This window comes from Pseudopipra pipra, chromosome 5 (genome assembly GCF_036250125.1).
Source record: "Pseudopipra pipra isolate bDixPip1 chromosome 5, bDixPip1.hap1, whole genome shotgun sequence".
Classification (NCBI taxonomy): domain Eukaryota; kingdom Metazoa; phylum Chordata; class Aves; order Passeriformes; family Pipridae; genus Pseudopipra; species Pseudopipra pipra.
In genome coordinates, this window is record NC_087553.1 from 14861244 (window position 1) to 14877356 (window position 16113).

General features: G+C 45.5%; 1 protein-coding gene across 7 annotated transcripts in view; it reads right to left on the reverse strand.

The window, feature by feature from the left end:
* Positions 1-16113, reverse strand: part of IQSEC3 (IQ motif and Sec7 domain ArfGEF 3) — a 101781-nt gene that overhangs the window by 31766 nt on the left and 53902 nt on the right. For all 7 annotated transcript variants that reach the window (XM_064654606.1, XM_064654610.1, XM_064654612.1 and 4 more), the window contains exons 3-4: positions 7784-8072; positions 712-1805 (exon numbers count right to left, since the gene is read on the reverse strand). In XM_064654606.1, the coding sequence (XP_064510676.1) occupies positions 712-1805; positions 7784-8072 (1383 nt within the window). The remainder of the gene's footprint in view (positions 1-711; positions 1806-7783; positions 8073-16113) is intronic.

The following is a 16113-nucleotide window of genomic DNA, read 5'->3' on the forward strand; positions in this document are numbered from 1 at the left end:
GTAAATCTAAAGGTTCTTACAGGAACTCAGCTGCTTTCTGCCAATCCACAATAGGCTACATGTGACCCCATGAGTTAACCTCTTCTCGTGGTAACCTCTGGGCTGCTCTGCTTTTGCTTTCACACCTACAGCCTTCCCATAGGATATCAAACTCCAAGGTGTAAGAGGCTGAGATGACTAAACCTGGTCTGTAAGGTGAAAATCTACCCAGATATCTGAAGGTAAATGACAGCCAGAGATGTAATTTTGTCATCATGACTCACGCTGGGCTAGCTAAGTTCAGCTCTACTTCTCTCTCTCTTTATTTGTAATTGCCCCATGTTAAGGAACCAGGGCTGAGTTTACCATGCCAGCTATGTTTGTTCCTTTCCACACAGTGGAGCAGGAGCCTAGATCCCAGGCTCAGCTGGTGGATGCCAAATGGATGGCAACTGGGACTGAAGGTACAGTAAATTCTGAGAGCATGGGCACTAGTCATGGAGCAGTGGGCTTGTTCCTCTGTTAGACAGAAGATCAGGACAGCACTTGTGAGAGTATAGGGAGGAAATTTCTGGGCAGCCAAGCTGTGTCCCTCATTGCATACCCAGACGGCCATGCCCTTGAATATGAAAGAACTTCCCCAGAAATGGATCTAGACCAAGAGTCTGCCATCACCTGCTCCTGTGAGGCCTGAAATAGGCTGGGAAACACAACAGAGGAAGAGTGACTTACATATTGAAGAGGTTCAGTCCAATGCGGTAGAGTCGCTTCCTCATGGTGTCTGTGGAGAGCGTGGGGGACTTGCAGCTCGCGGGGTTCTCGCAGTGGTACCTGGGGAGGCTGAGGATCATGGCCTGCAGTGCTTCTTTCGAGGACACCTCAGAGGCTGACTTGGCTGAAGTGGAGGTGCTGCTGCTGCTCAGCTGCTCTGAGTTATCTGCATTTTCAGACTCAGAGCCTTTGCTTTGCCCCGCCTCATTGCCAGCATCAAATTGGAGCTTCTGCACTGCCATCTGATCAGTCTCAGCACTGCTGTCTCCCGTGCCATTAGTACTGACATCCACCTCGGTGAAAGTGTGGCTGTTCTGGAGAGCTCTGGACTCAGGTAAGCTCTCTGGGGCAGCTGGTGGCTCACTGGCTTCTCCCTCCCCTTCTCCTGGGCTTTCTTCAGCTTTGATAGCTTGAGAGAGCCCAGCCTGGTCATTGCTGCTGAGGCAGTTTGCCATGGACACCGAGGTAGATGACGAGACAGAGATGTTCTTGTTGTCAATCTGGACTGTGACATCTCGAAAAGCCATCATGAGAGTGCTGCTGCTTTTGGGTAGAGTATCTGGCAGGAGACCTTCCTCCTTCTCCTTGTCCTGCAACTCAGCTTCTAAGTCTTGGTTTGGCTGCATTGAGCTAGCACTGAAGGTCTCCCTTATCTGGTATGAGCCCCCATCTTGCAGGGAGCACATGGTCTTCAGGCTCCAGTTGCTGAGGGCATCATCAATAGACTTGGCCAGGGACTGAACTTGTTCCGTGAAGGAGTCCTCCAGCTCAGTCAGGGCCCCACTGATGGTGGCGGGCAAGGACGGGGACCTCACCAATGGGATGCCGACGAAGTTGTATCCCTCCACCAGGGCTTTCTCCGCGGAGAAGCTCTCCGAGTTCTGGACGCGGACTTTCCTCAGGGAGATGCGGCGCGGCATGCGGCTCTCCAGCAGCGAGTTGCGGATCTTCTCAAAGTTCTTGCTGAGCTGGTACTGCCGGAAGGCGGTTTGGATGGTGCAAGCTGCCCTGCGAGACACCAGGTGACCGCCGTATTTGTGCTCTAGCATTTCGATCTGAAAGATACAGAAATGAGATGGCATTTTTTGTTAATTGACTTCTTGGTGGCTTTTTGTTACCCCTGTTCCTATACTGGTTAGGGTTAATGACTGTCAAAGGAACTTCTAACACTGAATTAGCTGAATTGCTTTCAGGGCAATGCCGTGCCCATGATTTCAACAGAAGGTTCCCCTTTGGGCACGGATGGCTAAAACACCAGCACTAGGAACCTCCTCACAGCTGTAACATGATTGTATCTCTTTCCAGAGTGCCAATCATACAAGCTGGAGCCTGCAGGTGCCCTTCCCTTGCAGACCCACTTTTGATGGCCTTTAGGGCAAGCTCATCTCTGCAAACACAATAACCCAGCAATGTGTGTTCCTACTTTCCTGATCAGCACTGCTCTCTTAATGTCAAGCATTTATCTCTTGTCTCAGAACGCTATTAATGCTTCTCCCCTCCTTAGTCACCTTAGGAAATACTCGCAGAGAAAGGATAAATCATTTAGAAAAAGGGAAGAAAATTTAATTTTTAAATGCAGAAAATGGTGGCTTGATCATAGCAGCTAGTGAGAAACAACAGCTTCCATATGAGTTAGTGGAGGCTGGGCTTGTTCTGAGTTGTGTCTTTTAAAAAGCACTCTGAATCCCAAAGTGCATTTTCTTCTGATATCTGAGTTTTTCAGGTATCAGCCAGTTTTGAAAGGTAAAAAAATCTGAATTTTAAATGTTGAGACAAGATACTAAGAACAAGCAGGAGGGTTTACCTGAGCTGGCAACAACAAACCCACATGTAAATACATGAATACATACACACAGCTGAAGTGCCATCTCACCTGGCTTCAGCAAAGCAGATATGTATGGCCATTTGTCTGCTGTAGTCCAGAACATATACTTTCTGGTAATCCCCTCACTCTTCCTCTGCAGCTGGGCTTTCACTAATGTGCTACAGGAGAATGTCAGATGACGTGGTTGCAGCGAGTGACTGACAGAGGATAAGGGGGACAGTGTGAAGATGATCATGGAAGATGGGACTGAAGAAAAAGAAGGATGAACTCCAACTACACTCACTGATGTTTTGGCTGTACTATGAGCTAAACTCTACATTGCTGGCACTTCACAAGGCAAAGGGCAGGTGCAGACCGTAGTGTTTATATGTGTGTGCACATGTGGAAAAGCCAAAAAAAGGTGAAGTGCTGGTTAAGTCAGGCCTGAATTAGCAGAGGATTCACTGCATCATTCATGTGGGGAGTATGAGCTCATTAGCAGAACTGAAGGATGAGTTTACTGACTGCATCCTCATCCCCAGCCAGATACCACTTGCCCCTCAGCATGCCTTGTTGGCTCAGTACACACAGGATGAAGGACTGAGCTCACACAAGATCTGAGTTTAAGTGCAAATTGATTTTGTAGTCAAAGGGAGACTGAGGCATGAGCCTCAGCTCACAGAGTCATGTCATATTGTCTGCTTTCTTCTTCTTCCTTTTTTGTAACATTACGTAATTTACAGGGAGTGAGCCAGGTAAAAGTGAAGGCCTGGTTTGACAGACGTGAGAAGTGTCAATCACCTCTGGAATCTTTCCAATACCAACTCCTCTGGAAGTAGGGGAAGATAATATGACCTTGGGAGAAGTTAGGAAGAGAGGAACATGACCCTGGCCGCAGGAACAGGTCTAGGGATCCTGCTGCACTGGATGTGAGGCTGCCATTTATGGAATGGAGCAGGGAGGGGAGCACATCCTTTCGTATTTCCCACTCTGGACATGAAGTAGGGAATCTTTGCCTTCTGCTCAAACATAAGGTAGGATTCTGTTTTCTGTTTGCCTTGCCCTCAAGCTTTATGGATAACCAAGGACTCTCCTTATCCTCAGTGTTTGTTATGGCAGGAAAGAGGAATACAGGGACAAAAAGAGATTCTGGGTAGTAAGCAGAAGTGTTTTTCTGGGGTTCTTTGTCTTGCTTTTCAAAATGACCATCTCAAGGCCCACCACAAAACCAGCCACATATCTTTGTCTCCTGCCACATATTCTTAAAGTTGGTCTGCCTGGAAAGAGATTGAGCCATCCCTTGGCCCTTCCCTTCAGGAGGAAGGCTCATGCAGATAAATGCAAATTAAACCAGTAACCTGCAAAGGCCCAACCCAGACAGTTAGTACTGACAACTGACCGTGAGCATTTCCTATAATGATCTTGTTAATGAAAATGTAGAGCTAATTGTGCTGGGAGGGAAAGAGGAACAAATGGGAGGGGCAGGCACAGCTATCTGAGGGACAGAATAATAGTAAAATGCAAAACAAAGCAGAAGCGAGAGCCTTACAATTATCTGAGGTTTCCAAGGAGGTGACAGCCATTCTGAAAACACGATATTCATATGCTCTGATCTTATTAGAGGCCAAGACAAGATGTCATTGCTGATCTGAAGTAAAAGGCCAGTTTATCTCATGCAAGGACAGTTCCCCAAAAGACAGACTTTAATAACTACTGAGAAGACATCCTTCTGAAAGTCTAAAGGAACAGTGCAAGCTATCAGTACCTTCATAAAAAACATCAGCAGCTTTTTGCAGTCCATAATCTCAGTCCTCCAAAAGGGCTAAAGCATTAAGAAGCAGAACAAGATCTAAAATGAGAGGACTCCCAAACTAGTCTGTTTTCCAGCTCATTCCAGGGGTGTAAGGATGGATTCTGCATGTGGTCCACTGCCATCTGGCCCTGTTAAAAGCGAGGGGAATCCTACAATATCCTGCAGCTGGGATAACAGGGACAGGGACTGTATCAAAGGATGCCTGAAAAGACTGGCAAAGCCAGATGCAGCACCCCCACAGAGAAGTGTGCTCCCCACCCTTGCTTTGTAGGAGCAGGTCTCTCTCTCTGTCTCCTTGATGTAGTCCAGCCATTTACTGTTTACTGATGCCTGAGATGTACACATTTGCTATCAGGTCGAGCTAACCGACAGTCCAAAGGAATTAAGGATTTCACACAGCTGTGGCCTGTGTTCCTCCTCTTGAGAGGAGGAAAGGACATCCATTAGCACCACAGCAGTCATAGATAATGGAGATGTATGTCTGGCTGGCCAGAGGAACCTTCTCTTCCCATTTGAGAGGTGAGAAAGGCCAGACATGATTGGCCTTCTCTCACTCCTAATAAACCCTACGAATCTCAAGTAATTGCCTACTTAAAGCTACTCTTCTCTGGGGAATGATCCGACAGCCAGCGCCAAAGGAAGGGAAAGGCAGGAGAGGGATCGGGTGGATTTCAAAGAATAATTAGCTTAACACATTTCTGGGCTTCAAAATGAACACTCATTCTGAGCAATTCAGGCCTTGTGGCTGAATTAGAAGTGGCTGGGAAATATCCATTGCTGTGAGGGATTGTACATGAAGGGAGCTTTAACAAGGTCAGCCTAAGGCAAGATGAAGTGCCAGGCCTGGATTTGGCCAAACATCTGAGGTGCACGCCCCTTGGCTTTGTTGCCCATAGGCATAAATTCATAAATCTGCCAAGAGAAAATGGGCCTGATCTTATTCTCAGTTAACACTGGTTTTCCACCAAGGTTGCCACTTAGCATGGCGATGTGCCACCATGTTAGCAAGAAGAGAGTCAGGCTCAGGGACAGAATCTGAGTGGCTCCAGGCAACGCATGCATTGCAAAAAAAAATTTTAAAAAAAAGACATACAGAGCATACACGTTCTCTATCACCCTTTCTTAATGCTTCTCCCTCCCTCCAGCCTTTCACAATGGAAGAACATTGCTATAAGGGCCATGTGTTAATGGGATATTTTCCTTCATGCCTGGGACATCTGCCACCCTTCAGCACAACCCAAGAGTGTGTATGACAGAAAGCATGCTCCTCTCTCCTGATACCCTCCATTTTCCCAACATTCAATATAGTCTAAGCATAGGGGAACTCTAGCACTTTAGTCTCCATTCCAGCCTCCCAGCGTAGTGTACTTCTGCTCTGTGCACTGTCAGCAATCTCTGTTTCATGGGATAGAAAGTAAGGAGAGCCATGAAGCCACTCACCAACCCAGCAGTATGATGCTGAGGGGCAATGACTGGTCCAAGCCTTGCAGAGGAGGCTGTACTCTACCCTCCTACCCTCCTAACTAACACTCAGTCCTCTCCCAAAAAGTAAATGTGACTTCAACTGTGCTTTGAAACTAAAAATGTCTCCTTTCACCTATTTTTCTTATCGTAAGTTCTGTTAATGTATTACAATTTGAGCTATGACTAGGGTTCTACTGGGACAGTGCTATGCAGGTCCTATCACTCTTATTCCCATTTAACAGAACTACCTGACAAATAAATTGATAGGAATACCTATAAAAACACATACTAGAGTGCAAGAATTGAAGAATTAATACTCTTCACTGCCTGAAAATCTCCCCTTCCAGAGCCGGAGGCAATTCACTGAGGACAACCATCAGGCTGGAGAGGCACACATACTGTAAGCCCCCTTTGCTGTGGGAAAAGTGGTTTCACCTACAAGATAGGCTAGGTCCATGCAAGGTCAGTCCTGCAAGGCACCAGAAATTAATGAACAATCAGCTAACATGTCTCTCTCTCTCACATGCATCCAGGGCAGGTTTGGCCTCTGCTGCAAGAACAGTGATAGGGCAACGTGACCTTAAAGCTAAAATAACACAGGACAGATGCCCCAGAACAAACCAGAGCAGCTCTGGGACATCGAGGAGGCTAAGCCCATATATAGCAGTCAAGATCTGGCCCACCCCAAGGATATGTCACATCAGTTTGTTAAGCCAGTTAATTAGTGTCTGTTGTTTTTTTTCCTGGTGTGAAGCAAGAATTATTTCTGAGTTGAGTACACAGTATTTCGAGAAAGACACAGCTAAAGAGCCAAGGTCTCTCTTTTGCTCAGAAATTTATTGAGCCATTGATCTGACATGTATGTTTAGGGACAGCAGCAATGCTTTAAGAGAAGTGGCAAAGAGATGTCCTAGAAGTAGCAATTCTTCTGTGGAAACCTCATTAGCTGATACCCTTCAGCTGCAGTGGCATACCTCCCACTGAATTCTCCCACTGAACGTAATCTGGACACTGTCACTAGTGTTTGCTTGTCATCCTCACCTCGCATACTGCAGGGTCTGCATGTCCAACAGCCTCTGGTTGAGCTGCCATACCAGGGAAAAGACAGAAACTATTATTTAGGTTCTGTTTTGCACAGCAGCTCTCCTGGACTGTAATCTGCAGAGGCACGGAGTGGGGGGGCATGTTCCACCTCATTACCTTTGAAGGAGGAGCCCAGCTGCTATTAGCCCCTGTCCCACTGTCCCCTGCTCGGAGTCCATCAGGAGATGCAGCTAGAGATGGGCACGCTTGTGCTCTGGAGCTAGGCTGTAGCCTCAGGCACAGAAGGTAAAGCTTGCAACTTCTGGAACTGAATAATTTCCTCTCAGCCTGGTTAACCTGCCTGTCTTTTCAACATCCACTGCTGCATTGAAGGCAGTCATGGCAGCAATACACAAACAGCGTGGTAGATGCTGTGTAGGACAGTCATTGAATGAAACCCTCATGCTAATGCAGAAGTGCACTGGGGACCCACCCTGCGTGATCCAAGATGGCAAGATGGTCCTTGGAGATCTCTCCCATGAGAGACATCATTTGAGACAACCAGTTGCTAGAACCCTACAGGCACTGCACACGTGTGAGCAAGGCAGTATCTCTGGATGCTGCAGCTCTCGGCTGCCTGCAACCCGTCTCTAAGCCTACACTAACAGCTGGGTTTCTAGGTCCACTTTGGACCACAGGCAATGAGGACCAGAGACCAGCAGGTTTGGGTGAAAGGGTGATGCAGTCAGAGGTGGGGAAGCTACTTCCTCCATCAGCCCCACGTAGCCAAAGGGCCAGCTCAGGCAGGGCAAAAGCTCAAGGCGAACAAAAGGCTGAAGTATTTGCTGAAAGACGTCCCACCACAGTGTGAATGCAGTCCCACCCGCCCCATCCCCTTCTCCCACAGCCTGAGGAGGAAGCCTTGGTACCTGTTTATTCTTTAGGTCAAGGGAGAGCTCATAATCGGAGGCAGCCGCATGGGAACACGAGGCCGCCCCTTTGCTGCGCTGCACTCTCACTGGGGAGCCCGTGTGGTGGAGGCTCGCCTTCTGCACCAGAGGGGAACACCCCGCTGCCTGCTCTTCGTGGAGCTCCGCATGCTGGGCTTTTAGCGTCAGGGTGTCGGACCTGCCTTCCTGGCCACTCTGTCTGCCGGCCTCCTTCGGATCCTCCGTTTCACACCCGGCTTTCTTGCTTGTGGAACCGCTGGGATCGTCACTGTGAAAGAAATGCAACGTTTCGCTTTTTTTATTTGTTTTTATTATATTTGGTTTATGATCATGTTTATTATTCTTCACTATACTCATTCTCTGAGCTGCATTTTAAATGTCTGGGAAGCCTGGGCTGTGAGGGGTCTCTCTCAGTGATGGATCAGGACTGTGGGTTGATGCAGCCAAAGCTCTGATCCCTCCCTCCCTAAGAGGAGGCACCCTTGTATGAACCAGTCCTATGATTCCTGGAGCTGCCTGGCTGCCTCTGCTCCAGGTGCTGCAGCTGGAGGAGGTGGGGAACCAAGGAGGTTCTCATGGCCTATGGACACCTCTCCTGCCCTCTGGAGCAGCTAGCAGCTGGCAATCACTCCTGTGCCCTTCCTGCCTGTTGATCAGCCTCTCTCTGCACATCTCAGGTCCCATCTGGCACTGAGCCAGGACTCCAAGGACCCTGTTTTCCCTTGGAGTTTCTAAGGGCATGTGGAAGATGGGCAGAGGAATGTTGCAGAGTTTCCAGAGGAACTCTTGGAGAGCTGAGAGTATAAAGAGCCAGCACTTAAGAGCCAGCCAGCACTTAAACACTTAAGAGCCAGCCAGCCCTGAGATCCTGACTCTCTGAAGTATGTCTGCAATACAGGCATAGCAGCCTGCAGAGCTTCCATGAAAGAAGCCTTCTCTTTATGACCCACAAATTGCTGTGCCACTGAGATCTTGTGGAGAAAGGAAAACACTCTTTTCTCCTGTCAGCCACAGCAGCAATTGTGTGAAACCAGGGCCTGACAACAGTGCACTCTAAGAGAGATGACATCTTGCTCCAGGCAGGATGGGATTAGCATATGTCTGATCCATTGAAGTGCTGAGGAAATCTATAGTTAACCCTTCTTGCCAAGTATATTCCAAAACCATCTGATTTCAAACAAGGTTTTGGTATTCTGGGAGACTGTTTCAACCATTAGTGTGTTTGTTCATCATTACATTAGCCTCCTTCCAGTGGCTACAGAGGAATAATTTATGATTTCCAAGAGTGTGCAACCCTGCATGGACTCTGGCTTCCACTGCACCATGTCCATCAGACACATTGGTTTCCAAGGAATGACTATTTAGCTGAGAGCAACATCTAGTTTGGAAATAATTTCTACAGAACCAATGCATTTAATTCCACTGAAATCAAGGATATGTACTGCTTCCCATATTTAAACACCATTAAATTATTCAACTCACATCTGAATCATATTTATTTCTCTTGGATTTGCTCCACATACAACTAGTTCTGCTATTATCTATATAATAAATCATTTTATGATTGATGTTGATGTCAGAGCAAAAGGAGGAAAATCAGATATGATTTTCTGTAGTGCCCAAATTACCTAGAAGCATTTAAGTCTTATTTTCAAAAGTGGTGCAAGCACTTAAGAGCCCAAGTCTTCTAACTGTAAATAGACTTTGCCTCCTGAGCTTCAGAGTACTTCTGCACACTTACTAGTACTTTAGGAAGTATATTCTCTCCAGTGGCAGCTCTTCTGTTCAATAGATTTAACAATCAAATTTAGAAATATTCCCACATTTTCTAAGGGGGCTCCACATCTGATGAAGCAAAGACAGTACAACAACTTCAGAATTATGAAAGATGGAAAATTTCAAGGTAGAAAGCTTCTTCTTTTATACACGTGCATGTAGTCACCAGTTAGATTTACAAAATATATTCCCAGAAGAAGCCAGTCTCTTACATAAATGCTATATAACCAACTTTGTCAAAGCATATTAAAATGATGTCTTTGCATACTCATCAATCAGGAAATACCACCATTAAAATGAGGCATAAAACTATTCTTTTAGGTTGTACACCTTATAAAAGTTTTCACTATTCTATTCCTGATACTACACTTTTTTCTACACCTAAAGATACACTCCTAAAGTATGTAGCCATTTTGAACTCCTTCTGTTCTACGTCCATCCACATTGCAGGAAACCTTTACAAAAGACTTTTCCCTTACAGCTCTCACTGCATTGGCAGCCCCTGTTCTATACATTCTCATTTTAACCAGCAGAGCAGCAATTTTTGTCCTCAGCTCAAGGGGTGACCAGGTGACATAGATTTGATCACGTTTTCGTTGAAGTGCTTGCCGAAATCCTCGCAAGTATTTCAGTGGGAACTGGACTGTGCCCTATAAAGCAATTTCTGTTAGACACATAAGCTCTGATTCAGCAAGACACACATCCCAAATTGCTCTGCTGAGTCAAGGCCTCAGTGCACAGTGTGCTACGCAGACCTTCTTCAGGGCAGATCAGGGCCCGAGGCAGTAGGCTAGAGAGCCAGTTGACTCCCCTTGGAGCATGAATGGTCTCTAAATGCCAGCAAATATTCCCTGACATGATGGTCCTCTAAACGCTCACACATATGCTTAGCTTTGTTTTTCTGAGGACCTTTGCTGGCTGCTCATGGCAGAACACGAAGTGTGTGAGCAAGAGCTTGCAGCCTTCGGTCCCGTTGCCCTGTAAGGAGTACATCACCTCTGGTGGGTGCACACTATCTGTCTGGTTTTCTGTCACACACAGTTTAGAGCCTGAGTGTCACATTCACAGTGACAGCACATCCTGCATGCACTGCTAATACAGAAGTAAAACCAGTAGGGTTTGTAGTATCACAGAATAATCTAGGCTGGGAGGAAGGCTGGAGGTCTCTGTTCCAACTGCCTGCTCAAAGCAGGGCCATTTTCAAAGACAGATGGGCCTTCTCCAGGCAACTCTTGAATATCTCCATACACAAAGATTCCCCAGGCTCTATGAAAAGCCTTGTCACCTAAAGCCTGACCAGTCTCACCTGGGAGTCCCACAAATATCCCCTGCACAGTTGCCCCTTTTCAGCTGAGCCCAGAGCCATCAATTCCTGCCCCAGTCACACTGTAGGAACACTGGTCTCCAGCCCTGCCACAGCTTTCCCTATTATGTGGCCACAAACCCACTTGATTTAGACCCTGAAGACTGACTCCCCAGCTTGACCTTGGATCTGCCTCATCACCATGGACCCACCCACTGATGACTGGGCTGTGTCTGATGCTGGGTACCCTTACCAGACCTGATTCTGACCATGACCAATGGGGCAGAGGACATTGGACCAATCCAGAATGGTTGGAAACCCCCTTTAACCTCACTGGACATTTAGTTTATTCCTCGAGACACAGGAGGGCCCTAAGACTGCAAGCACTAAGTGCACACACTCAGTCACCGATGTGTAAGAAGCACCGTCAGCCTCAGCGCCGCCCTCGTGGGGAGTAACTGAAGCCCCTGCAGACACAGTGCTGGGATAAGGACACAAGCTCCTCACACGTACACATCAACCTTGCCTTCCTCCCCCGTGCGTGCTCTGAGCCCAGTGAATACACCCATACAGAATGGATTGTGCTTAAGCGTGGAATTTTCTGCGGGTCAAGATTCGGTCAGATCAAAATCAGATTCCACTGCAGCACTCAAAGGCATTTTTCAGCTAGATGTTTTTATGCTAAATATAAACTTTTTAACCCCATACTGGTTTGGCCGTTGTGCTGTTCAGAACACAATAGCAAACACTCTTGCTGAAGTGGGAATAGTTTCTACATGTTCTGTTGTGGAAAGAAAAGATAATAAAAAATGGCTCAACCAGTTTTACTTAGTGTGAAAAAATCTGGAAAAAATACCTACTTCACCTTTGGGCAAACCTGGGAAATTTCATTTTCAGCTGGTATACTTCAGTGACTTATAAGCAGTGGAAAAAATGAGTTTGCTTAGCAGTCTGAATGTTATCATTACAGCCCTATGGTTTCACTTACCACCTGTATTCCTCCCAGTTTTATTCCCATCTTGAACCTGTTTCTGAGGAAGTGTTTTGGGGAGGCTTTTTTTTTGTTGTCCAGTAGCAGCAACTGATGAAGCTCCCAATAAGAAATAAAATACACTGCTAAAGATCAAAACCAATCCTGCAGTGAAATACAGGCTAAAAACTTAACAATCCTGATTTTTTTCCCTCTATCCTGAGTGACAGAGTTGATTTGCATCGGTAGAACACAGGTTTTGTTAAAAAATGAAGGCTCAGGATATATTATAATCACCATAACCAAAAAAAAAACCCAAACAAACCCACCGACAGTAAGGAAAGTAAGTAGGGCAAGAATAGGCACTGTAGCATGGAAGATCTCTGGGAAAAAAAAATGTTATTAAGCAAATTACAGGGACCCACTTGTTTTCCCTTGGTAAATAAGCAATCAGCCTCCCTGGCTGTGAGATGAAGAAAGGGAATGGATCTATTGCACATTCTGTTTCTTGGATGAGAAAATTTGTCTAACCACTTGCAATAATTAAAAGTCCCATGCAGAGTCTAAGGTGTGAATCCCAAAGTCCCGGCCCAACTCCAACTAGGTTAATTTAGTTCTGTATCCCAGCATCACCCCTGCAGTTTCAACTGTAATCAGTGTTCTTTACTTGCTGTCCTAAGGTATCATATACCACCATTTTTCACAGCTTTTACAGCTACCCTTGCATGATAAATTCAACAATTTTCTGCCAGTCATACAATCAACTAGGGAAGGTTTGTAATTTCTTTGAATTCTGTTTGATTGAAAGTTGTAATATTAATGTAAATCACTTGCAATCAGAATAAAAAAAAAAGGTAAGACTAAAAAATCAGCTGTTCTCTTCTTCCTAGATGTTCCTATCTGACTTTTATGACCCGTAGCAACTAGCTTAGTCATTATTACAAATAGATTTCACCTGCTGTAAAAAAAATATCTCTCATGCTTCAGGTATCTCCTGTACTTTTGCACTGCTGACTTGTTCATGCCTGCTGCAGACAGCAACCAGGTTTGTTAACAAAATCGGTGACTACAGACAACCTGACTCGGGGCTTATATAAAATACTTTCACCAGTCTAGCATTTCAAAACAGGGATATCAGGGTTTTGAGCTGAATCCTAGTGTTTGTTTCAAGAAAGCAGGATGGTGAAAAAGCTCTCGCTGAGACAATTCAGCTGGTGCTCATAAATGTTTTTATTTAGCACAAGTAAATAAGATTTCTGATACTTAGCTTTTATGTGCAGGTTTCTCAGGAAGATTTTATGTAAGGATTAGAGTAAGGGAAGGATGTAGGGAGATGATAGAGGAGAAATGGTATTATGTAGACGATTTTTTATGACTCTCTCTTTTCTCCCTTCCTGCTACTTTGGAAATGTAAAGACCAAATCAGTGATACTAAATTATCAAGCCAGAGAAGCCCATATACCCATTCCTAGTAGTATCAGCTCCCTTTGTCTGTACAGAGCTGTTGCATCACTGTCTGTCCTGGGAGAGATTTGACTACTTGTCATTTGCTAAAGCATGAGGATGGTGCCCTTCCTTGCATACTCCTCATCACCTCCTTGCTTCTAGAAATACATATTTCCAGCTTGGCAAAGATCTGTGCTTCTAACTGACAGCTGTGGAAACGAACCATGGTTATCTGTTGGATCTTGACTGTCAGACAAACATTCCCATACTTGATGACTTGAGTAACAACATGCAGCCCCTTCCCCACAAATCTTTAATGACAATTTCAAGCTAGACCTGTAGGCAGAAACACACAAGTTGGGTGCTCCAGACACTACATTCCATTGCACCACTGTCAAAAATCAGAATCAGTTCAAGTCTAAACTAATTTTCAGAGCTCTCACAAAAGTGTTTACAGAGCAGCTGACTTGTACGTGACTAAACAGGGCTCAAGGGCCAGAAGGGCTATTCTTCTCAGGGACAGTAATGTTAGTGCTGTAAGAAATTAAACCTGACCTTTCTCACTGATCACTCTAGAGCTAAAGAGGTCCCGTGTGGTCGTGACACAAAACTCATCTCTTTGCTCCTCTCTCCTCCAAGAAGAAAAATTTTTTTCAGATAAATAAGAGCAATAACAGAGGAACAAAAAATGGCAATGGCACCTCTGGATTTGGTGAGTGGTTTGAGAAACCAGTCACCCAAGAAGAGGATGTTCAGATGCACTGTTGCCAGGTATAATGGTTATGCAAAAAAGTCTAGTTAATTGTACGGAAGGCTGTGAGGTGTTACAAAAGTACTACAGAGGCAAAGACCACATTGCTGTTTCCCATGTATAACTTACCAAACACCTTCATCATGGTATTCAAGGTCAGTGAGCAGGATTGTGACCCGTAACAGAGGCAAAGACTACATGGCCTAGTTGTGAAAGACCACAAAAATTTATTAATACATTTCACAGAGCTCAGTATGAGGATCCGTTGGTTATTGTAAATATACTGCTCTCAAATTGCCATAAGTGATTAATATTAGCATGGCCTTAGAGTCATATGAGACTTTGAAGCTTCACAGATGTCAGAATAAAAAACCCTTACAAAGTGCCCTATAGAGAATTAGAAAAAGAGGTCACCAGCTAATGTCAGTAGAATGGAGTCCAGACCCCAAGTCTGCAAGAATCTGTGCTCACTCTGTCTTTCCTGAGCTTAACTATTCAGGAAAAAAATAAATCAACTGCTGACTTAGCAGGGTCCAAAGTGCCTTTTCAGTTTATACCATTTCAGTGTTCCCTGAGGACACCCACGACATATGGGTGAATGGGTTCATCAGAATTCAATGAAAAAAAAATGGCTGAGACAGGCTTGGTAATATATTATGGGATCTTTTCAAGGTTCAGAGATTTCTGACGTGCAGGGTGTCTGAGTGCAAAAGAATTGCTTCTGATTTGCTTTTAAGTTCAGGTTTTAGGGTGACTTGAAGGCAATGCTCCCTGGGAGCATGCTGAAACTGATGGAAGGCAAAAGTCTCTCCTGCCAGAGAGGCAGGGAACTTGGAATTTGATCTTGGCAAATCATCCCCTGCCAGCCGAGCTGCAGCTTTCTCAGTCAGTCTCCTCCAACAAAGACAAATATAGGAACAAGATTCTGATTTTGTCTACGTTCACATAACACCTTGCAAAGCAGTGGCATCAAGCCATCTTCTCACACTAGTTTTACCCAAGAGGATTTAATGATAATTAGCTAAGCTCATTACCTATCTCAGAATATATAATCTGTTTCATAAAAAGGCTAGCGCACACACCTGTAAAATAGATTTGACAGTAGGGTACAGTAAATACATTGGAAATCAATTAAATTTAACATCCTTTAGCACAGACTGAACCAGGCAACATCTTTTCAACATTGTTTAAAGTGGTTTTGGTGAGATGTACATTAAGCAGACAGATAATGTAATAATACTATCAAATGCCTCCTGTCCCACAGGGACCAACCTGCCAAAGTCAGGGCCTTCATTTCAGATTTGGTATTTAAACTTGATCCCCATGTGCTGTTGTAATTCCCACATTGTTGTGCCTTTTGGTACAGAACAGCACTATAGGAATTAATTTTTTCTGAAGCACCCCATACCCTCATGGCGCAAAGATGATTGTCCAGGTGTCAGACTGGACTGGCTGCTTGTTGAGGGCCTGGCTCTCCACGAGGGACTTCAGCCACCAGAGGACTAGGATCTCTCTTTTTCATGGGGAAAGACAGGCTCTTCCAGGGGGTAACTTGGAACAGCTAAGGCAGCTCTCACTAAATGAAAAGTGGTGTTCATGGTGCAAGGCTGGCTGTGCTGCGTGGTGTGGTTGTCACAGCTTTTTTCTTATAGTTCCTGTGTGTGTCTGGGTGACATCTCATAATGGCACTTTGGCCACCCCTCTGGCATATCCCTCTTTCCTCTACCCTTCCTAGCCACGACTCCTGTTTCTCCAGCTGCAGGAGCACAGGGCTCAGCTTAGGAAGTAGAGCCCCTTTCTGAGCTGCCTGTCACATCTCAGGGCTTGACACCCCAGGCTGGTTCTGTGCTGTCTCTGCAGGTTAGACAAGGAGGTCCCACAGCCTGTCACTGCAGAGAGGGTTACCTGTGGCTGCTTCAAACGGGGCACCTGTGCTTATCACTGAGGTGTGAAAAGCACCAAGTGGATACTGAAGGCATGGGAGGCCCTGCTCTCAGGGTTTAATTACTTTTACTTTAACCCTGGACCTCTCTTGCCTCTCCAGTGTTTGGTAAACACGACCT